The sequence below is a fragment of the Haliotis asinina genome, chromosome 9 (genome assembly GCF_037392515.1).
Source record: "Haliotis asinina isolate JCU_RB_2024 chromosome 9, JCU_Hal_asi_v2, whole genome shotgun sequence".
NCBI classification, from domain to species: Eukaryota; Metazoa; Mollusca; class Gastropoda; order Lepetellida; family Haliotidae; genus Haliotis; species Haliotis asinina.
The window spans coordinates 4846692-4871790 of record NC_090288.1 but is presented as its reverse complement, the minus strand read 5'-3'; the positions used below and the strand labels follow the sequence as shown (position 1 = coordinate 4871790).

Genomic DNA, 25099 nt, shown 5'->3' with positions numbered 1-25099 from the left:
TGATATACCCACACACAGTTCCTTAGTATTCAATAAAGGTATTTATATTTCTTTTTATGACATACTACTGTCCCAGGTTTATCGATTGTTAAATAGCGACTTCCTGTAACATCGAGAAGCTTGAGAACTGAAAACGTTTACCTTACATTTGGATTGTCTGTGGACTCCTCATCAAAATGGTAATAAGGATAGGATTATAACATTCACTTTCACATTACATTCGTATACACAAATTTAGTTTTACTCGTTAATGGTATTTTAATTTCCCAGGTTGTTACACAAACACAACAAAATTCTAAATAGCACATAGGACAGGTATGGAACTTTAATTCCAAAGCATGGTGTTGTTTAGCGATTGTTGGCATCCTCATACTAATTTGACAACTGCTTGAGTCCAAAATATTTGTGACATGTAATGAGAGGTTTATATGCATTGTTCAAGCAGTATTCGTTCTTTGACATGGCGGATGACTATTACATCCCAGTTAGGAGACAAACATCATGTGCTGGCCAATTTCCGGGTGTTATTGAGTATTTGAAGCACGGAAATGCATATGGTACCGACATGATGTTTATCGACATTGTAAACAAAAAGGTAAACCAAAGGGTTTTACTGCACTCGTTTACATCGAGTACGGGTACAGCAGTGAAGTATCATCAGCTGGCTGTTTCAGCTGGTTCAGCTGGAGTTTCTCATTTGTGACGTCTTTCTAACTTTACGTCACAATATGATTTGAATGACATCACCTCTGTTGATGACACAACAAAACAATTGTTTGCGATATTCCTATGTGTCCATACACAGTGAATAGTCTTGCAGTTTCCGGGAATCTAGTACCATTTGATCATGTTTTTCAACCAATCAGATTACAGAACACAGTAACTTTTGGTACAGTGTTCTTGATATTACACCTGCAGATCTTGTTCTGACATTTCATCATTAAGGATAGCTTCATTCAGCTGATATCAATGTTCATTCCTGACCTGTTGGCTTGTCATTCACTCATGCCCCATGTAATGTTAACCTCTTCCTAACCCTACAGGTGGTGGGGTAGCCTAGTAGTTATGGCATTTGCTCATCATGCCAACGCCCCAGGTTTAATTCTCCACATGGGTACAATGTATGAAGCCAATTTCTGGTGTCCCCTACGTGATACTGCTGGAATGTTGTTAAAAGTGGTAGAAAACCATAATCACTCACTCCCAACCTTAACCTGGATCCCTTGTGGAGTATGGTCAACCCTTTCTGTAGTTGCACACTGTATTGTTTTAACTGCCTCTGATGCTATTTGTCTATAGGCCTAATATAAAAATAATAATTTCAAATGTAGGTATGGATGTTAAATTGTTCTATGACATTTGTTTCATTCCCGTCTTTAATGTGTTATGTTTCAGTGATTTTTCCCCTGATGATATATTTAATTGTAAAAAGTTATTTTGAAAAATTGCTTTCTTTTGTTTTAACAGGCACGTAACAGTGAAAAGGCAATGTAAGTAATTAGTGTGATCTACTTGTGTATTTTTTGTGGTACCAATCTAATATTATTATAATCATCTTCTATTGTTTTACCATGTCTGTACTGTTCATGAACATCATGATGTGTCTGATGATGAATATTTTTGTAGCATCATGGGAGCATCCCATGTGTTGTCATGGTTATCAAAAGAGCATCAGTAATTGAAAGTTCCAGTGAGCTAGCACTATAAAACAGCTTAATTCTGGGCTAGTACAAGCAGCTAGTACACACAGACATCATACAAGTGAAATAATCATAATTGGTCGTTAAACCCTATTTCACCTCACACTTACATCAGTATGTCTTTGCATAATACAAGCAAGATATGTGGGCCTGCAATTGATGTGAAATATTATCATTTGTCCATCACTGTCCATCTTTACTTATAGTAACCTTGATAAATATAAGCTTTTTATGAAATGTAGTGATAGTGATAATTTGGTGCTATTTCTAAACCTGTTTGTGTAATATCTTAAGTATCATTTCAGGACCACACTGGCCCGATGGCGAGCTGCACATTTAGATGGAACAAGAGAAAAGGTAACTTGCTGTTTTCATTTCGGGCAATCAAATAATGGAGTATCATACTTGTCCATGGGCTAGTGGATAGTTTCAAACTGCCAATAAACTTGTGGAAAATTGGTCAAGACAGCTTACTTTCTCAAAGTCTTTCCCTGTGGCACATGTCCATTTTTAAGAAAAAATTAACCCCTGCTGCACTAAATAGCTGGACTGGTGCTGAGATTGATGTTAACAACACAGGTGTAAATGAAATAGGATACCACATATCAACTGTATGTTTCACATTAAATCAGACATACTTTGCAGTTGGTAAATGGTCTAATCAATACCTCAGCAATTGGAATTGTTGCCAGTCTAAATAAACATAGTCTCAGTACTTTTGGTTACACTCCTCTACTGAGTCTAACAAAACCTAGTGGAGGTTGCGTCAGGTCACCTTTGAGTGACCTATGACGGATTCAACCAATCAGACAATGTGTACTGTTTAGGATTTGATGGGACTTAAAAAATTCTTTAGTCACTAACACTGATCCCTCAATAAACAAAAATCCGCATAAAACACAGGTATTTGACCTGCAGTATTTATGCTTAGGGCTTTCTTATCATTTGGTTACCATTAGCTAATATTTCCCCAAGCTGACATCCTTGAATCAACAAAAACGCTATTTTCAGCAACTATTTACTCACTGTTGACAGTATTGTAGCGTGCCTCATGTGCATTACCCTGTAGTGCTCATATAGAAAATGGTATAAAGAAATCATTTGGGTACAAACCTTTCCGAGGTAAAAGTTCAAAAGGTATGAGCGAATCATTGGGAGACCACCATCATATAGCTGAAATATTGCTGAGTGGTTTGTTAACAAATGGACAAACTGGCCTGCTCATAATGACATGAGGCAGAGATTACAAAAGATGCATATATACATCTTTTTTTGGTCAGGAAAGACGTCCTTATTTGGCTTCTGACTGTGAGGATGTAAGTAAAGCTGAGAAATGGCGCCGGCAGATCATTGGAGAGATATCAAGGAAGGTGGCCCAGATCCAAAATGGTAAGTGGAAGAATGAATGAGTGAGTAGTTGAGATTTGTTCCATACTGAGCAAGATTGATATTAATTGCATATCATCATACCCAACACTCAAATAAGCTCCTATCCATCACTGGATTGTCGTATCCATACTGCACTAATTACTCATGTACATCTGGAATGGAATCTGGCTTAGTGTTTAAATGTGTTTTTCCGGTGACAGTTGAGCAAAATAATGAAAATACCAAGAAGATTATAGAATGGTAAAAGTAGTACACAGACAGGTGTAGGTTGCAGGATATTTGGGGAATCACCAGTGTACAGAGAATTAAGGCTTCTGCTGATTGCATAACTTTGTACATGTCACCGCAGTCTATGCAGCTTGCCATAAAAGGCAACTATGCTTGTCGTAAGAATCAAATAACAGGATCAGATGGTGACTGACTAGGTTGACACATGTCATCAGTTCCCAGTTGTGCTGATCGATGTTCATGTTGTTGATCACTGGATTATCTGATCCAGACTCATTTACAGACTGCTGCCATATAGCTGGAATATTGCTGAGTGCGGCGTAAAACTAAACTCACCCACTCACTCAGTCTATGCAAATATCTCTGAGCCAGTAATCACACACTTGGCACTAAACATTAATCTTAGCAATTCTCATAAGCTGAGTTAAGTAAACATAATAGACCTTTTATGGACTTCAGACAAGAGCAGTGAATTGGGCTTTAACTGTTTTAGACTACCATTGTTATGATCTTGACAGTCTCCAAGACTACATAAACCCATATTACACCAATACTTGGCACTTTGTGGTGGATCCCTGTATGAGCTCAAGGTGGCTTCACACCTTTCTCTCTCTAATGTTGATGTTGTTTCTGTTAGTTATCATTTGTATAAGATACTGGCCAACACCTGGCTGTAGCGCTTGAGAAGGAAGATGGACTTGCACATCAATAGTATTTCATACGTTGACACATGATGAAAACAATAGACTACAAGAGTTAATATCAAGCTGTCTTCACAAGTGCTACTGTCAGGTGTTGGCAATAACTGGTATGCGGCAATAACTGGAAACTAGCCATAACAGTTTAGTAAGATCAAATTTATTTGATGACAAATGTCACATGGCACAGTACAAAAACAGGGAAAAATGCCATTAATTGATAATAACTTGATGATGTCTTTTTTTTCCAGCTGGTCTGGGTGAGTTCAAGCTGCGAGATTTGAATGATGAGATCAACAAGCTGCTGCGGGAGAAGGGTCACTGGGAGGACCGCATCAAGGAGCTGGGGGGACCAGACTACAAGGTACACACACCGGGGTAGGGTTACCAGACAAGGTGCACACACTGGGGGTGTAGGGGACCAAACTACAAGGTACACATACCAGGGTAGAGTTACCAGACAAGGTACACACACTGGGGGTGTGGGGGACCAAAGTACAAGGTACACACACCAGCGTAGGGGGACCAGACCAGATTGAATAGTACACACAGGGAGTGGAGGACCAGATTACAGGGTACACACACTAGGGGTCAGGGACCAGATCTGAATGTACATGCTGGGAGAGGGAGACCAGATTACAAGTTTGATACACTGGAGGACGGGGACCAGATTACAAGGTGTACACACTGGGGGTTGGAGACCAGATTACAAGGTACACACTGGTTAGAGGACCAGATTACAAGGTACACACTGTGGGTAGAGGACCAGATTACAAGGTACACATGCTGGGGATGCGCACAAGGTACATACAATGGGATTGGGGACCAGACTACAAGGTACATACACCACAGGTGGGGGACCAGATTACAAGGTACTCACACTGGTAGAGGACCAGACTACAAGGTACACATGCTGGGGGTGCGCACAAGGTACATACATTGGGATTGGGGACAAGACTACAAGGTACACACTAGGGGTGGGACCAGATTACAAGGTACACACACTGGTAGAGGACCAGACTACAAGGTGCACACACTGGGGATGGGGGACCAGGTTACAAGGTTCTCAACAAAACTTTTTATTTTTTGATCGAGATGATTTTCTTTCAGAGAATTGGGCCAAAGATGCTGGACCATGATGGGAAGGAAGTGCCAGGAAACAGAGGGTACAAGTGAGTAGCTAGGGCTCCAGCCTCAGAGTGAGGGAGTTTGTATATTGGAGTAAATGATGAGCTGCAATGTAAAACAGATTGTATCTGCAAAGCAGATTACTGTTGTAACATAGAGTTTCAGGCAATCTTGTTTTCTAGTACATCCCAATGTCCGTGAACATTATTCAAATTAGGTAATACTGCTGAAGAATGTCTTCGAAGAACTCCCCTTTGTCTTTGATGTCCTTTTTTCAAAGTCTTCGCTACAGGAAAGTCATCATGCCATGTCTTCATTGACTTACATCAGACTCATTAAAGTAAAACTTTAAACATTCTTATGTGGATAGATCCATACTATTGTCATGACTTTTGAAGTAAAAAGGTTTCTCATGCTTGTCATAAAGGCCAGCTGAAATGTGTATTGTAAGGGATGAATTATTGCTCATACTAGTAGCCCCTCGTCTTCCTGGAACACAACTGATCCATTGCAAACTCTCTTGATTTATGGTAGACCTTTATGTGTGGATGAATGAAAGACGGAGGACTGTATGTTATGGAGATGGTCCTTGATTGTAAGATGGATGTATTAATGTATGCTACAACTTTTAGACTATAAAACTCACGTGGATATTCTTTCAGATATTTTGGAGCAGCCAAGGATCTACCAGGTGTTCGAGAATTGTTTGAACAAGAACGTAAGATATTTTCTATATTCATGGTACAAAGGATGTTCAGTGGAAGTCTCCAATGAGAGAGAGTTGTACCCAGTCATGAGTCACCAGCACATTCTGCAATGTTATACACTTATTTAGCATAGAGCTTGTTGCTAGATGAAGCACTCTATGGGTGAAACACTGTATTTGGAGTCAAGCAGTGCTTGTTTTATTACTTTTGTCCGAGTGCCATGCAGAAATAGTTGTATTCTGTCACTTGATGCTTGTGAAAGATTTAAGCAAAGTTGTAGAAGTTGAAACAAATTGCATGATCATACAACCTTTGTAATTCCAGCTCCGCCCCAGCCTCGGAAGACCAGAGCAGAGTTAATGAAGGACATTGATGCTGATTACTATGGTTACCGAGATGAGGATGATGGGATACTTATCCCCCAGGAACAGGAAGTAGAAAAGCAAGGTATATATCACAGTGGCTACTCTTGCTGTAGGAGACATCTCTTCTGCAAACTGACAGCTCCAGCAATCTGTATGTCATTCATTCAAAGACCATCTGGGTCTGATAACTGAACATATTTGTTGTATCTAATACTCTGCTTCTTTAAACTCCCCTGACTAAATTTTACACTATTCGGTAAGCAATCTTCATACTACAGTAAAATCTCTGGATCTCGAACCCCAAGGCACCAAGGTTCAAGATATTGTGTGATTCGAGACTGAAATACATTCAGTTTTTATATGTGCACATTGTGTACATAGGACTACATATACATCGATATTGAAGTTGATTACTACAACATACAAACAAAAAATCTCTAATTTTGTTCTTTTATTTGTTTCACAGTAATCATCATGATCACCATTCACAAGTTACATAATTAAAAGCATAATTTTCCTTATCCTGACTCATGCTTAATTGCTTATCTCCTCTTCGTGGCAAAGGTAGTGGAACGCCTGAAATCCCTTGAAGTTCCCTTCTAGAAGAAGCGGACGTAAAATTCACACTCACCCATGTATTACCTCCCTTCCCAGCTCATGGTCAGCTGATCGGCCATGATACTTCACTCTCTCCCTATCGCCTGACGAGGGCGGCTGGAGGCACCTGTGGTCCTGTATACGGCGATAAAAGTTTTTCATTCTTTTGGTTTTTATAACTAAATTTGTGTTGTATGCAGTTTTTGGCTTGTATGTGTTTATTATCATTACATAAACTTGTGATTATTGTGCCTTTTTCTAACACATATTTCATCAGCTGAGACTTAGTCTCAGGTGATGAAATCATGTTTTCAGTGCAAGAGATAAGCAACGTTGGCTCACATTAGCCATGTGTAATCTAGTGAAATAAAATCGGGTAACCATTTAATTATTGATGCTGAGGTTCATTCCAGCGAGATGCTCCCCGAGATTGTGTCCAGGGTCCGGTGAGTCCCATCCCAAGACTCAGAAGAGACCATCTATTGAGGCAGGGCCGTCACAGGCCAAGAAAAATAAGTCTTCAAAGTCGAAGTCTTCATCTGTAAGATAATCACAGAATCATCCCTTGTTGATGAAGAAATCATTTGAGGAGGAGATAGTTCCCTTGGAAGAACGTCAATTTTTGATGATGTCTCTGTTGATGATGAGGAGTGAGGACATCAGGACTGTCGACTGCAATCTCGGGCATCGTAGACAACTCTTCAACACAGTCGTCAATGCACGCACCGCATGCATTCGACACAGACGCTTGCATGCAACAATTCACAACACAATTATGGAGCGACGATTGGAAGAGGAAAGACGACTGCACTCGTCAACGATGTCGACTGCGATTCAGCGAGAGCATTCACCTAGACCTGCACTCACGTCTGAGGATGTAAAGGAGGTGCACACATGTACACATGCACGCATGCACGCACGCACGCACGCACGCATGCACGCACGCACGCACGCACGCACACACACTCCAGAAGATCCAGGTCTCGATCATCGGGTCACAGCACAGAGAAGGATATACCCACTCTGAGTGAGTGCACTCGCACGAGTAGTCGCGGATTGACTCGTCAACGGAAAAGGTATCCTTCAGTCTCCTCTATTCATAGAAGACGTCATATGCAGTCACCCTCCCCTTCAGATTTATACTCACACAGTCAGGTTTGTCGGAGATCTATGAATTTGTCTTACTCTAGGAAGCACGAAGTTAGACAACATCGTGATTTGTCACTGGAGGAAGCCCTATTTTCGGGCTCAGAAGTCACATCGTGGATCATGAATGGTCTGGACTTAGTCTCATTATCCAAGGATTCCAACCAACCCCACACTTATAGGATGAAGAAGGAAGACATGCGTTAACGTTTCTGGCGATAGCTCCGATTTCTATGATTTCTGAGAAGTTATCTAGTCAGCATCAAGTCAGCATCCAAGTTTCAACAACAAGATCATGAGCACTCCCCGCAACGATCTTTCAAGATAGACGACATTCGGACGGGCCCACGTCTCAACTACTGCTTGACTGAATCTACTCCCTCGACAAGATTGAAGAGGTAACAAGGATGACTGGTCAAGACGTTAGAGAAGTCATGATGATCAAGTCTATCAACACCTTGACAACAGTGCTCAAGCAGATGGATGCAAGCTAAACCAACACTTGCTGTCAAAGGTCCTTTTCAGGACAACCAAACAACCCAAAAGAATACATGATAACTTGATGTAAAATGAAAAAAACAATAAAGTCAATGATGAATACGTACCGAAGATTCTTCGAGATGACTGCAACATACCACTGCAAACTACATCTCCGATCACAAGAGATGATGGTATTATCTTCAGTGGAAAAATTCTGACACATCTACCTGGAAGACAATTTGTCTACATCAGCTCCAAGCAGTGGAATTATTTTTTGCGCGCTTTACTCATCTAGACACGTGTTAGCCAAACAGCATGGTTACAGAGAATCCAAAATGCTAGCAAGGGTATCACCGTTTCAGCAATGTTTCATGATGAACAGTTATCTGCTACACCAATGACGTCACGTCTACAATCTGATTGGTCCCCGAGAGACAAAGGCCTGTAAAGAAAGCAAGTGACGTTACATCTACATTTCGATAGGTCCTTGAGAGAAAACGCCCTGTTATTATATGTGATGTCATTTTTCCAGTGTCATTTGATTGTTTAGACGGCGTAGAGATTTTCTACAGCAGACTCGACGTTGCCTATCAGGAGGATTACAGCAATGAATGGCAGTTTCTGATCGGACAGCCAGTCAGCTATAAATAGACTTCCTTGGTTGATGATCTGAAGACGAAAAATGATGGCATACAAGCTCATCATGGGAGCTACAATTGGACTTCACTATCAGGCTACTAACTCGGCTCGAATGACTTGAGAATCTAAACCTTTTCAACGGCCAGCATTACCTTTTCACGTAAACAAACAAGGGTCAACGAGATCACTATCTCTACTACACCTAACGTTTCAACTGTTCAACTTAGTCAACAGTCTTTAAGCTAAAGCATGTCACATACCAGGAGCCTGCAAATGCCCTATCTTGTCCTCTTCGTCCATCTCCAACAGAATGGATGCTGCATCGGGAAGCCTTTCAACTAATCGGTCAAGCTTTCGGATCACCGCAAATAGACCTATTTGCAGCAAGATTCAACAAACAGACAACAACCTTTGTGTCCCCAGTACCAGATCCCTTGCCTGGGCAATGGACGCTCTCAGCATTCCATGGGAAGGACTAAACGCGTACGCGTGTCCCCCTCCAGTACTGTTACCAAAAGTCATGGAGGAAATCAGACAAACAAAGAGGTTACAGCTGATTTTGGTCGCGCCCTACTGGCCAACGAGAGGTTGGTTTCCAACACTTAAAGAAGAACTAGGACAACTAACTCTACAGTTACCAGAGTGGAAGAATCTTCTCATTCATCCCAACACTAAGCAAATGCATGGCCAACCATCGGTATTTCATCTTCATGTGTGGGCCGTATTAAGACTTGTTTGATACACAGAGGATATTCGGCAAGAGCAGCGAAAACAGTCACCTCAGCCTAAAATCGCACACTTTATGACAACAAGTGGAAACGTTTTAGACATATGCCAGAAAAAAGGGATTTTCAGCGAACAAGGTGACTCATCCTCAGTAGCAGATTATTTATGCTATTTACGTCATTCTAAGGGTCTGAAAGGTTCTATGTTATCTACATACTTAGCAGCTCTCAGCTCAGTCGTCACCATGGGAACAGGGACCCTTGAGCTCTTGCCTTACTACGTTTGTTCAAGTTGGAAGATCAACAACACAGATTTAGAGCTCCAGCGTGGGACCTAAATATTGTACTTCAATTGAAATGTTGACTCAAAAGACATTATTTTTACTTGCCCTGGCTATATCTGCAAGAATGTCAGAAATCACCACAAGTCACCAAGAAACAGCTCATTTAGGTCTAAGATGGGATTTCATAGCAAAGAATCAACTACCAGGTTAACCGGATAGACAGTTCCATATACCGGCCTTGTCTTCAATCTTAGGACCTCATGATATGATGTCCAGTCAGAGCATTGAAAATATACATTGCATGTACCAAGTCTAGAAGACAATGGTTCAGCGCCTGTTTATCCCTATATCTACTGAGACACTCACGGAAGTATCCTGCAACACTATCTCAGTGTGGATTAGAACTGTTACACTTAGAGCATATGAAGCAGCAGGATTGGATCCACCGTGAGCCTCTAACCCACAATAAGTCAGAGCCTTGGCCTCTACACTAGCGCTACATGGGAATTGCTCACTATGAACTAAAATGGAGGGCTGCTTTTGGAAGTCAAACACGGTGTTTACCAACCGTTATCCATGAGACATAGCCACAGAGGACGTCTCTAGCATTCATCAGTTTGGACCACTTGTCGTTTCTCAGTAACAGTTCCCCGACGACACTGACTTAACTCGCCCGATTTATCACCTGACTTGTGGAAGCCAGACACTCTGCGGAGTATTTTGGTGGAAAGTCTATGCACACGTCTTAAACAGACTAGCATGAGTGATGACCATATACTCGTAATGAAGATACTTGTACACGAAGAGGGGTCGCAACTATTCTCGATTGCTATATCTTGACATTTAGTTGCATCAGAAACTAGCAGGATGTTAGTTACTTTTGATGTCATCATGAGGCAGTCAACAAAGCCTTCTAAGACAAGTTTGACTGGATGTGATTCCCCCCAAAATCTACAATGAATATGAGAAGAATAGGACCGAATTATCGCTGTTACAAGTTCCCGTTAGGTGGGAAATTATTGGACATAATTTGGAACTGATAGCAGAATCCAGTGTGGCCTGACTCACCGCCGTTTCCGTCGGATTCTGTAAGCAATTAAGCATGAGTCAGGATCAGGAAAAATATGTAATTTTCTGAATAAAACTGATATTTTATACTTATCCTGACTCCTGGCGAAAGCCCTTCCAGCTGCCCCTCACAGACACGCTGAATTTTCGTTTCCTCGTGTCGGGTGATTATAGGAGAGACTAATGTATCATGGTCGATCAGCTGACCATGTGCTGGGAGGGGAGGTAATACGTGGGTGAGTGTGAATTTTACATCTGCTTCTTTTAGAAGGGAACATCAAGCGATTTCAGGTGTTCCACTACCTTTGCCACGAAGAGGAGATAAGCAGTTAAGCATGAGACAGGATAAGGATAAAATATCAATTTTATTCAGAAAATTACATAATTATGTGTATATGCAGACTATATTCTAAAAAAATGGATAAAAAGCACATCAGCGTACATCACTTCAGCAGCCATATTGATCACATGACAGTGAGTGTCATACAAAAAATGGAATAATTCATGTACGGAAAAGTCCCTTGTCAACACTCGACATGATGTAAGAAAATGACTGACCACTTTTATAGACTCAAAGATGATTGTCAACAAATTGTCAGTTTAGCTAATCCGTATGCTTAGTGGTCCGTCATTTTTATGTACCCATGCGCGGCAGATGATGCTGGTTAACTGCTCACGTCTCATAGCCTCAAAACAAACTGGCAGTGACAGAATGAACTCAGTTTGCCATGTAGTTTTTGTTTGTTGACAACGTATAGAACATATGCGAAATGTTATGGTAAGCACAGTTCGAGATTAAAATACAAAAATTATATGATTAAAGGCTAATTTTCAGGTTCGAGATATCATGTGTATGTGTGTCTTGAAGTTTGAGATATAAATACGAATGTAATGATAAATATGTAAGAAGAGGTTGAGACAGGAGATTATGTTCGAGCTGTGTATATTGTAGAAGATTTGAGATTAAGGAGTTCGAGATCCAGGGAGTTACTGTGTTTTCATGGTAAAGCATTTTGGTCTTGGCTGCCAGTTGTCCAACATTGGTTTCATGGAAGTCACAGTGGCTGGTCAGGTGTGCTGTCGATTAGGTGCCAGACTCTGAGAACTGAGATTTGAATCCCTTATGGAACTCAACCCAACAAAAGCACTAGTACTGTGTACTTTACAGAGAAATTGTTATTCCAAATATAAAAGTGTTACATTTGACCACTTTCTATGGCATTGTGTCTACATTTTCATGGTAGTGTGTGTGTGTTTTGTTTCGTGTGTGTAGTAGACACATGTACAGTAGACTCACTAAACATTGGATAATCGATCATGAATGTTATGACACATGAACGATTGTCCCAGATGCGCTGAAGGTCAATAAATGACTTGCCCTGTGTACAGATGTCTTCAGGAATACAGGACGTCTATTGTTATACGTGTTGTCCTCAGTAAATACAGGGTTGTTGTTTTTGTTCCTGGTGACAGCAATTGCCAAGAAAGTCCGAGATTGGAAGGAGCAACAGGAGAAGATCAGTCGTGGGGAGGTCACAGAGGAGGACACCATGGAAACTGAGGAGGAAATCTACCTGCCGGAGGAGGTAAGGATAGAATGATGTCAGATAATCATAAAGACAATCTACAAGTTAATGTTCCACATGTTCACATAGTAGCAGTGCTGTTGAGAACTGGACTGTCCAGTCCAGGCTGGGTTATTTACAAACCACTGTCATATTGCTGAAATATATATATAAATATTGCTGAGTGTGACGTTAAGCAACAAGTAAGCAAACACCATAACAACAGACTAATATCTGTCAGAGTCCACTTGAAACTTGTGATAAAACTTGGTTATTACAAGAAGCTCAGGTAGCCAGAAATTTACAAATCCTGCATGCTTTGTGGTGACTTTATTTATACATTTGTTTATTCAGATTGAAGAGGAAATCACGGAAACCCAGAAAACTGAAGAAACTGCTGAGCACTTTATTGCCCACGTACCGGTGCCATCACAAAAGGAGGTCAGCTGATTATCACCCTTTGTTTGAAGCGTTATTTCTTCAGGCTCTTACTTCAAATCAGGAGTAGTTGGGCCAGTGTGAATTTGCTGAAATATTGCTGAAAGCAACACAAAGCCATATTCACTCTCCCTCTCCCTTCTCTCAAATCTTTGAAAAGGAGAAGCTCTCTTTCTGGTATGTGGAATAGATATTTGACTGCAGGTATTCCTAAGACTGATTCACAGGCAAGGGATGCCCATTTGTCAAGACAGAGTTGCATCCCTTTATCTTCTCAGAATCTTGTGATTGTTGGTTTCAATTACAGATTAACTCTGATTGTTTCTTGACTTGTCAGATCCATGCATGTATTAGTAAGTTGTCAAAATTTTAAACATGTACACTTTCTATGACTGGAAAACTATCCAGAACAGCTTAAATGAAACTCATTCATACTCACAAATTTGCAGTTTAAGCATTGTGCAGTTCTGTATATTTGAATGTGAGTCAAAGTGTTGTCAGGAGTGGATACAAAGGAGTTGCACACTCTTCAGAAATGGGAGGTACACACCTCATTTTCACCCCTTTTTGTGAGACTTTCATTGGTCATTTCAGGACTTTAAGGACAAAAGAGTGGGGTGCACATGCCTGCAACCATCTTTGGTTGTTTCCTTGCTGAACCTATGAAGGAATTTGTAACAGAATGTTTGATTGGTTGATTGATTGATTGATTGGGTTGGATTTGATTGATTGGGATGGATTTGACTGATTGGGTTTGGATGGTTTTACTGATTGATTTAACTGTGTGTTTCAGATTGAGGAGGCGCTGGTGATGCGGAAAAAGATGGAGTTGTTGAAGAAATATGCAAGTGAGAGTCTCCTGGAGGAGGAGGAGGGTGTGCGGAAGATGCTGGGTGTGTGATGGGTGTATTACTGTCAGACAACAAAGTTCAATCAGGTTCAAGATTGGAACCAAGAAACATCAAACCATCAAGAAAATCTCTGCATTTAAAGATGTGACTGTTAATCTTCATTTGGGTCATGTACAAAATGTTGTGACAGACAGCTTGTTGCACCTTCCCTTGCAGAGGGCTGGTATTGTTGAAGTGGACAGTTCGTTTAATAATGTGTAGGACTGTCAGATACCGTTGAAGAAACCTAAATGCTTAGAGTTTTTGAGGTTGGACACAGCAGCAAAATACTGCAGACAAGGAGCACAAAGGGACCAAGCTTTAACCAAAAACCGGAAACCAGAAATTCAGCTCGTTGAAGTTCCACACAAGGGTGTTTTGTGTCTATACAAATTGTTGCAGGCACAGGAATTTTTATTGTTTATTGTTATTAAACATTCATATTCTGAAATTATCCTTCTACTAGTATCTGCTGAAAAAAGTTATTAATGTCCAAAGCCTTTGTATAAGAACAGATTTATGATCATCTTACTACTATCAGTGATGTAGTGGAAGTGGGCTATGCTCTTTTACTTTGATAGCTGGTTAATACTGAGAAATTTTGAATTATTCACAAAACTTATTTTTTCAACATATTCTATCTTATACTCTTTAATTAAAGTTATTAATAACACTCAGTTGACCAGGTTTGGTCATACATTGATGGTTTCTAATTTGTCAAAACATTACTTGATTCTGAGAGAACATTATCATGTCAAAGTTTTTCTGATCTGTTCCTTGTTTTGTATGTCTATTCATTATGTATGAATGTTTATATGAGGTGCCATTCTCATTGTGTACATATGTCAGTTTCTATGGTTGCATACTTAATGTCTTGATATTGCAGGAGTGATCCATGGCTTCATTGTATATATCATGCCACATTGTACATATTTTCAAAAATCATTTGAGTCATGACACCTTTACAAAAAAGATAGTAAAGACATCAGCCAAACATTTCTTTATTATTTCTTGTTTGTTTTAAGTTGGATACCATATGAGTGAGTAAGCAACCTTTAGTTTCATGCTGCTTTTAGCTACAATCCAGCAATATCGTCTCGGGACACCCGAAATGGGCCTCACACAGGGTACCGATGTTGGGAATTGAGTCTAAGTCTCTATGTGTCAATCACTCTTGATTAAATGTTTTATGAAGGTCATATTGCGTGACCACTTTTTGAATGAAGGCTATTGATTGAGTTCATTGTTGTATGAAGGCTGTTATTATATCATGTCTTGATATGCAATATGTGGAATCGGCAGTTTTGTGAAGACCATATGTTGAGTTCATCATCTTCTGAAGTATACATGTGGAATTTCCTGTTGTGTGAAGGTCATGTGTTGACTCTATTGTCCTGTGAAGTCACTGTGTTGAATTGACTGTTGTCTGAAAGACATACGTCGTCAGCTGTTGTGTTAATTCCATATTTCTTTTCAACTGTTGTATGAAGGCCATCTGCAGCATCAGCTTGACATACAGTCAAGTCTCCTTAATCCATCCTCCAGTTATCTGACAATCAGCTTTATCTGATGCTTTTGCTGGTAATAAATGTAATTTAGTCTGATTTATTTAATCTGACATCCTCATTAATCCAAAAATTTCCTGTGCAACGGACAATGTCGGATTAATGAGACTTGACTGTATGTTAATACCTTGCTCTTAATATTGACCACCTTTCTGATCCTGGCACCTCAATCCTCCTGACCTGTTGTGTTGTAAGGAAAGGATCATTCATGCAGAATATGCCAGATTTTCGTAACTGCTTCAATTCAAGGGCAGCATCACTGGATAAAGGGAGGACAACTGGTATGAGTGAGTGACCTTGGTTTCATTGTATCCTAGTTATATCCAGGGCGGTGGGGTAGCCCAGTGGTTAAAGTGTTTACTTGTCATGCAGAAAACCCAGGTTCGATTTCCCACATGAGTATAATGTGTGAAGCCCATTTCTGGTGTTCCCCGCCATGATATTGCTGGAGTATTGCTGAAAGCAGCCTAAAACTAAACTTACTCACTCAGTGGAGAAGCTCTGTTAATGGATAGACAACTTCTTTATTGCGATTATAGATGCTAACACCATCATCAAGCAGGTTGTACACTGAGGAAGTTGTCTACCCATAAAAAATGAATTCTTCATCATACCGGCTTCTAAATGCTACATGAAGAGTATATATATATATATATCACAGTGTGTAAGCTGTCTTAGGGAGGAAAGGGATGGCAGCATGAGATGTTTATAATGTGGTGAAACGAAAGAGTGTAGATAAACACCATTCAAAATTAATGCCCAAAGCTGACTGAAAACTCTGACCCACAGCTTTTGTTTTCTGCAGGTCCTTGTGACCGACAGTTTTGTCATCCCCAATAAAGAGTATTATTTTTACAGAAAACATTATTCAGTACTTTCTAAATTCACAAATTTAACTCACTTCGTTAGTTGTCATAGTTTCTGTTTGCTGGGAATTGCTTACACTGAAGCTAGAATATAGAGCTTACACATTATGATCAGGACCCACAACTTGTTATGGCTCTGGGTCCTTAGGGACTGCAGCTTCTCAGGGTTAAGGGCAAACACTGCAGGTAAAAGAGATAACATTGTTCACATATTGACATATGTATACAAAATATGTATTATAAGACATTTGATGTTTTTGAAGGATGTCGGTTCAAATTTATTCCGCATGTAATCATTTGAATTTCAGGGCAGTTGTACAATGTCAGCAGACATTTGATATCATTTATGTAAAAAGAGTGTGTGTATGCATGTCTAGGATCCAAACGTACAAAAATAATCACATTCCATTTAAAGTATGTTTCATCTACTGCTCAACTCTTCATGGTGGCTGGTGACGTCTTGTGTTTAAGAAAGGAACATGTACTATTTTCAGAGTGCACTGAAGTTTGACAGGCCTTTGTCCTGTTTCTCTTTATAAGCTGGTGTTGTATTTTATACATCCCAAGGTCAAGGCACCAAGGTCAGTGACCTGTGGAATAACATGCACTTAAAGGTGACCTATATTTTTGTTCTTGTCACAGGATGTTACGTTGTCCCAAGTAAACAAACATGTTTTCGATTCAAGAAGAGATAATCCTGTTATATAAGTACTTTACGTTAAGAGGATTATTGTTGTTGATTGAATGAAACCATTTTCATAATGATTGAATAAGTGCTTTAAAGAATCATTCCAAGTCATCTTTTGAACTTGGTTTAGTTTGATTATGACTTGCATAGGATTTTGGTTAATAAAAATATTTAGTTATATTAAGTTTGACAATCATAGTGCATGTTTACTGAACCTCAGTTATATTATGATGGTGTGTAGTTTTGCACTAGAAATTCCATGTTTTTAAGAAAAGTATTTAGTGATAATCATACTTGTCAATGGGGTTCATACCAGATTTGGAAGAAGTGTGTTTAGTTTTATGCAGCACTCGGCAATATTCCAGCTATATTGTGGTGGTCTGCAAATAATTGAGCCTGGATCAGCCAGTGATCAACATGGTGAGCATCAACCTACAAAATTGGGATGCATTAATGTTTCCGCAAACCTGACCATCCGATTGCATAACTTGCCTCTTATGTAAAACATACTAATAAGAAACACGTAGGAATAAGTGAGACGCAAGCGAAACACTTCCCGCACTAAAAAGAAGCCATAAAGACCGCCATCTTGCCTGCCAAATGACAGGAAGATAGGACCCGACCGGCAAAGTTACAACAATATATGAATGAAAATTTCAGCCAAGAAATTCCAACTAACGCCCGTGCGAAAGAAAAGGAACCATACATACAGTAGCTGACTCTTTCTCACTCATAATTCCGTAGGCAGATAGCACAAAAACTATCTAAATGGACCACACACGTCTTTCTAGTCGAACGACAGCATGAAAAGTGAGGTGCGAGGTAGACGGCCAGAGTTACCTGCTCTTGGCTGTAGGGGGCCTGGGGGGCCCTGTAAAGGTGGTCCCACAAGACAAAAACGAGTTTTTTGTTTTGTAAATATTTTATTATCAAAATAGTTACAACTGTCGTAGGGATTTTTAATGGACATAAAAATGCTTATATGTACCCCAAGGAGGACTTCTTCTGAAAAAGAATGGGATGCATTAATGTTTCCGCAAACCTGACCATCCGATTGCATAACTTGCCTCTTATGACAAGCATCTGTTACTCAATGCCCGTTTTAACCCAATTCACAAGCCTGTATATCCATTTATCTGTGATATATAAATAATACCTTCCGACTATTCACTTATATTTGCCATGTAATACAACCGAAATACTCTATGTGGAATGAAGTCAGCTCAGTGACAGATTTAGCTGCATTGACAGTGTAATTCACATCGTGTTGTTCCATTCTCATGGAAGTATAGTTATTATTGCTCATGTTTTTAACCACTGGTTTCCCTGGTCAAGGCAAGAACACAGGCAGCAGACTGTAGTGTGAACCACCAATTACTCTTATGCTTGTAAATATCTTTACATCATTGTTACGTGCTGTTGTGTGTATCTGACGGATGGTTGGGTAGCCTAGTGGTTCAGTGCCTTTGCTTGTCATGCCGAAAACCAGGGTTCAATTCCAGACATGGGTACAATGTGTGAAGCCAACTTCTAGTATCCTCTGCTTTGATATTGCTGGAATATTGCTGAAAGTGGCTTAAGCTCACTCACTTACATATCTCAAGAAAACTGATGTCCTGTGACAATAGGAAGTTTTACATGAGATTGTAAGATTCCTTCAGGCTTAAGTAATTTACAGTCAAATCCCGTTGAGTCGAATCGCTGGGGATCAAGTAAAAAATTTGACTTATCGATGTATTTGAGACATAGGAATGTCTATGAGGGTAGAAAAAACTGTCGGGACTGACAGATACTTCAAGTTGTGCATGATATTTGAGATGCCGGCATTTGATTCGTCAGGATTTGATTTAAAAAGTAATTAGATCATTCCTGCTCTGGATTAATCAAGGTTCATTCTTTGTGGAAATCTTAGATAACAAAATGACCAAATAGATACAGAATATTTTTACTGACCTACAAAATGAAATATATGTAGATCTAGGTGAAATGTACTACATCTAGGGTTCATTTCGTAAGCTGTCTTATCTCGAACACTTCTTATGATAACTGAGTCTACCTGATCTACTTTCATGCAGGTCATGTCTTCAAACCTCTTTGCCAAACTTGCCTTATCCTAATTCCTGAAGATCCAAGTTTAATCTTCAGCATACCGGCTATATCCAGGATGGTGGGGCAGCCCAGCGGTTAAAATGTTTGCATGTCATGCGGAAGACCCAAGTATGATCCCCCACATGAGTAAAATGTGTGAAGCCCGTTTCTGGTGTTCACCGCCATGATATTGCTGGAATTTTGCCTAAAAGTAAACTCACTATCTCAGTGAAGAAGCTCTTCTTAATTCTTAATTGAAATTATAGATGCTTATCAAGCAGGTTGTACACTGAGATGTTTCATCTCTTGCAATAAAGAAGTTGTCTACCCATAAAAAAAGAATTCTTCATCATACCAGCTTCTAAATGCTACATAAAGAGTATATATATATATATTTATCACAGTGTGTAAGCTGTCTTAGGGAGGAAAGGGATGGCAGCATGGTCCCTACTTCCTACTTCCTGAAGATCCAGGTTTCGTCTTCAGCATACCAGTTGAAGAGGAAACTATAAGGATCACGTGGTCAAGAGTCGCCTACTTCGCTAATGCTTATCAATGAATATTTTAAGAATGCCTGTCTTGTAACTAGAATATTGCCGATGTGTTTTGTTTGTTTCTGATGTTGAAGCCTGCACTCGGCAATACTCAGTGAGTTGTGACAGTGGTCAGTAAATAATAGTCTTCAGCAGACAATCCAGTGATTAACATCATGAGAATCCATCTGTGCAATAGGGATAGGATGATATGTACCAACCAAGTAAATAAACCTGACTACCCAGCCTTGTCAAGCATGGGTTGCTACTGACTACTGCAGATCCATTTCGTCACGGGTATACCGAGTAAAAAAATGAAACTTTCTGTCGGCTACACCAACCAGGACAGATGTTTAGAGGTCGACTGTCCGCACAGACCATTCGAAATCGTAATACAGGACAAATTTTATGGATAGCAACTTTTTGAGTTTATTTTCATGACGTTTCGGGGCATCAGGTTGAGCTGAACTGAACAGTAAGGCTTAACTGTTAACTCAGCCCATGACCTTACAACGAAATCGGTTGGGGGCTGCCAATCTCCATTCTCGACATCCATATCATGGGCCAATATAGACGCCATTTCATCAATGTCAGCGTCTGCTGTGGGCCCAACGTCACCTCCGATGGACCCAGAGAGACTGGAATCATGTCATCTTTAGCAATGAATTAGCAAATTAAACGAGACTTACCTGTAAGGTGAAGTTTGATTATAATTCCACCGACCGATGAAGTATTGAGGGATTACGTGAGATGTGCGCATGCGCTGAATCATCAGTCTTTAAAGGTGAGAAATATGTTTCCAGTAGAGAAGGGTTGGGAGTGGAGGGCACGTAATCCCTCAATACTTCATCGGTCGGTGGAATTATAATCAAACTTCACCTTACAGGTAAGTCTCGTTTAATTTGCTAATTCCACCTCCCGATTCCGTATTGTCGGAATCACGTGAGATATTTAGAGAAGGAAACGTATTTCTTGAATGGACAGAAAATAAAGACAAATGTGGAAATAATTGTCAAACCTTTTATGTAAGGCACAAATTGTTTGTAAGATGTCAAACATGTCGACGAAAATCTGATTCAGCTAATACTCATCTAAGCTAGACTAGTCTAAGATCATAGAATATTATGCCATGACAGCTTCACTGAACTGATGTCTGTTGGATATAGGTTTTTTATAGAATTTGGCAAATGTACATTGGCTACTCCATCCAGCAGTATTGAGAATGGTACTTAATGGGACTTTCATTGAAGCTTTAGTTGTAGATGCTGACCGGATACTGTGAGGGGTAAAAATGCGCATGTTTATACCTGCTTTGGTTAAAGTCATTTTTACCCATCTAGCAATTGTGTCCTTTGAAACTCTGTGATAAGGTTTCACAGTGGATATGAAAAGGGCAGTTTCATTTCCGCTGATAGGTTCAGTGCGACACAAATACAGTCAAAGTAGGGTAACTAGACACATTTTTTTGTCAGGATAACTGGGTATGGTCAGTTCTTCTTGGTGATATCCTGGCCTGGACTGTTTCAGAAGATCACCAAATCTAATTTTCACACAATTGTCTGTTATTTCAACATTTCTTTGATCTATCATATGCAAAGCCTGAGTTCTCTGCCCTGTCAGCAGTAATAGTAGTGTTGCCAGTTTCATTGACAACTGTTGAAGTGACTCAGGCTCAAATGATTTGAGAAAGCCGATGACAATGCTGACATCCCATGTCACCTTGTTTCGAGGCAATGCTGGTCTTAGATTGTACACTCCTTTCATGAACCGTGTCACAATCGGGTGTTGTCCTAATGGTATGTTTTGAACGGTCACTATTGTTGATAGAGCTGATCTAGCTGTGTTTATAGCTGAATAGCCGAGTCCTTTCTTGTACAGGCTAGCAAGAAACTCTAAACATTGTTGGAGAGATGGTGAAAAGGTATCAGCATTTTGTTCATTGCAAAATTGCATCCATTTTTGGAGATAACTCCCATACTGTTGGTGGGTCGAATTTCGCCATGACTGCAGTATGATGTCCTCAACTGGCTTTGAAAAACTTTCACGTTGGAGAGCTTCCCTGATAGTTTCACGGCTGCGAGTTGAAGCTTCTTGTGAAGTGGGTGGAGCACATCTTTTCTGTATGCGAGTTTTAGAAGCTGAGGTGACTTGGGTAGCAATCTGGGACAGTCTGTCAATAATTGCAGCAGCTTGGTGAACCAGGGTTGCGTCGTCCACAGCGGTACTATCATCAGCGCATCTGCCTGCTCCTCCTGAATTTTCTTGAGGACAACTCCGATGATGCTAAAGGGACAGAAAAAATAGCTGTATAAGTCACCCCAATATAAGGAAAAAGCATCAATGGCTGATGCAGATGGATCAGGGTACCACGACACATAGAGTTGTAGCTGATGGTTTGATTTTGATGCAAATAAGTCTATATCTGGTGTTCCAAACAGAGATGTCAGCTTATTGAACGCACACACATCTATTTGCCATTCCTTATCGTCTGAATTGTTTCTAGAGTACCAATCAGCTTCCATATTGCACACCCCTGGCACATGGGCTGCGGAGATCCATAGTTTTCTCTCTATACACCACAGCCATATCTCTCTTGCGATGTTGTTGCAATCTAGCTTAGTACCACCCATATGGTTAATATATGCTGCTGCTGTAGTATGATCCAATAGAAGTCTGATACGCATGTTGCGAAGTTGAGCACAGAGGGATTTCAGTACACGGCCTGCAGCCTCGAGTTCTAAACAGTTGATATGCATATTGCTCTCTGCACTGTTCCACTGCCCCCCCCGCACTTGTCTCTCCACATACTTCCCCCCCATCCTGATTTAGAGGCGTCAGATTTCACTACGATGGTTGGCTGAGCTCGTTCAAGAGAAACTGGGTATTTGTCCACATTGTCTATCCACCAGTGAAGGTCAGATACACATTGTTTATCTAGTGTTAATGGCCCATCATAGTTGCCTTTTGCTTGCTTAAGGGCTTCATTTTTCGCAATCTCTAGGTGTTTGAAATGCAGAGGTGCGTATTCCACATCCATGGAGCTGGCATTCATTTTCCCTATGAGAATTGCCATGTCTCTAATGGATATTGATCTTCTTTTAATCATGTCTCTACACATATTTTTCATTGTGGAGATCTTTTCATCAGTTAAAGTAACTGTCATGGAGGTACTGTCTATGACAAAACCCAAGTATGTAATGGATTGAGTTGGTTTTAAAACAGATTTCATAGGGTGAAGCGTGAAGCCAAGGCTATCAAGCGTTTTTACTGTAGCCTCCACATTCTCTGAACACAATTTCTCGTTTTGTCCTACTTATAATGAGTCGTCAATATAAGCTGTATTTGCTAACCCTTGTTTTCGTAAAGAGGAGAAAACTGGCTTCATTATCTTAGTATATAGCCTTGGGGCCGATGACAGGCCATTGGGTAGACAAGTAAATTCATATGAAGTTCCACCCCAAAGAAATCTTAAATATTTTCTGTCACTAGCTCTAATGGGGACAGAATAATAAGCGTCTTTGAGATCGACCGAGGCAAAAAAGCAGTCTTTCTGAATCAGGTACAAAACTGTTTTAAAAGTGTCCATCTTAAAGTGGGAGGAATCTACATGGTCATTTAACCATTTAAGGTTTAGGATGATTCTTAGTGATTTGTCTTTTTTCACCTTACAAAAAACATTTGATAAAAATTCTCCCGGAGAATGTTCACATGTTCTAATAATGCCTTTTTGTAACATTCGCTCAATCTCCGCATCCATGAGTATTATTTCACTTGTTTGCAGTCTTAAAGGGGGAGGAGCATTATGTTGCAAGGGTACAAAATTGCTTATCTTCCCCGCAGAGAAATTTTCAGGTGTATTTACAACTACTGGGGGGAGCATAGTATTTTCACCAACCTGTGGGGTTTGGGTGTTTTCACTCATTGAGGTTTCTGGGATGACCTTGGCCCCAGTTGGCGTTGCCCTAAAAAAGGCCGCTGTCTGCTCCCATGGTTGTTTTGAGGCCTACCCCCTGCAGAGTACCCTTTGCCTCTCTGCTGTGTGTACACCTTCCTGGCTGGACCCGAGTTGTATGGCTTGAACCTTGACCCTGAGAATCTCTGTGCAGGACCCACACTTTTCCCCACGGGGCTCCCCTTGTTCAGTTCCTTCCAGTGTAGTTTGGTACTGAGCTCCTTGGTGTCATTTATGTCCTTGACATGTTTGGAGAGATCGTCACCAAAAAGGTTGGTGGTGACGTTGATGTCGCTGTTGCACAGCCTTTTGTAGGGTCACTGCAGGTCTGGCTTGAAGTTTTCTCTCCTCTTAGTATTCAGGTCAGATTGGATTCCGATTAACAGTCTGAGAGTGTGTTTTGTCGTCTTTAGCAACTCAACAACGTTGATTTGTTGTTTGTGGAGCACAGCCTGCATCAATGTGTCAGTCATTTCAACGACCGGTATAATGGCTTTGGCCATCATTTTCTGTGTTTGCTGCATTTTCAGGTCATGAGATCGTGTGAAGTTTTTGCTCTCAGACCAGATAACCTCATTAACTTGAGGTGATACCAGATAGGGGAGATTTTGTGGCCGTTTGTATTTGTCCATGATTTCTTTTAGTTTGTCCATGTTGGGAGGTTTTGATAGGCCCTGGGTTATTGAGGTCGCCAGTGTTTCTGTAATGGCTGGTCCCGTTGCTTCCTCTTCCCCCAAAAAATCAACAATATCTGCCAATAAGGCCTGCAGATTGCTAGTATCGCCTGCCTCCTCCTCCGCTGCATCACTGATAGTGGCACGGTTAACTCCCTGGTCGATGCAGTGATTCACCAATGTATCTATCATATCATCGTCCGACTCACCAGTTTCGCTATGGGCGCCGCCATCTTGGTTGCATTCGGACCCGCTCGGCTGGGTTCGTTCGGCCTCGGTGTTTTCCGGCCTGTTGCTAATTTAAGCTAGTGCCTGGCTGATGCTCAGCATAGCCCGAGTCTGACCCTGGAGAATGGCTTTCAGCGAGGTCTCGTCAAGCGGGGTGTCTGTGTCATTACTGCTCCCCCCACCCCTTCTCGTCTCCATGTCCTCTGACTGGCAAAGTTCTTGTGAACTTGTGTTTTCCCTCATTGAGGATGTACCGGGTTGTATGGCATTTGATACCTCAGTGAGGTCTTCAAAAAGTTGGAAAGCACTGTCACTTCGCTCTGTTGAGCGTGTGTGCCCCTCTGGGCTTTTGCCCCCCGGGACTGGCATCGCCATTTTGGCAAACCACGACCAGTGGTCGTTTTGGTCAGAGAGAGATTGTCTTGAATTTTCTACACAATTAGAAATCCAGGGAAAAA

General features: G+C 40.7%; 1 protein-coding gene and 1 long non-coding RNA gene across 3 annotated transcripts; one reads left to right on the top strand and one right to left on the bottom strand.

The window, feature by feature from the left end:
• The first annotated feature begins 69 nt into the window (after positions 1 to 69).
• LOC137295868 (pre-mRNA-splicing factor ISY1 homolog) lies at positions 70 to 17347 on the top strand. 2 transcript variants are annotated; one of them, XM_067827425.1, is made up of 11 exons: positions 70 to 179; positions 1468 to 1490; positions 2006 to 2057; positions 2981 to 3089; positions 4267 to 4379; positions 5126 to 5187; positions 5806 to 5861; positions 6175 to 6297; positions 12628 to 12740; positions 13074 to 13160; positions 13951 to 17347. In XM_067827425.1, exons 1-11 carry the CDS (start codon positions 177 to 179, stop codon positions 14056 to 14058), a joined length of 849 nt encoding a protein of 282 aa, XP_067683526.1. In that variant the 5' UTR covers positions 70 to 176; the 3' UTR covers positions 14059 to 17347. The 2 variants fall into 2 exon arrangements, with proteins under 2 accessions (XP_067683526.1, XP_067683525.1); XM_067827424.1 differs by having other exon boundaries at positions 89 to 179; positions 6175 to 6366; positions 12544 to 12740; positions 13951 to 15043.
• Positions 17348 to 20793: 3446 nt separating this feature from the next.
• On the bottom strand, positions 20794 to 24669 carry LOC137296380 (uncharacterized). Its single transcript, XR_010957642.1, has 2 exons — positions 23683 to 24669; positions 20794 to 22070 (listed from the first exon to the last, which is right to left on the bottom strand). It is a non-coding gene; the product is annotated as an uncharacterized lncRNA (long non-coding RNA).
• Positions 24670 to 25099: the final 430 nt, after the last annotated feature.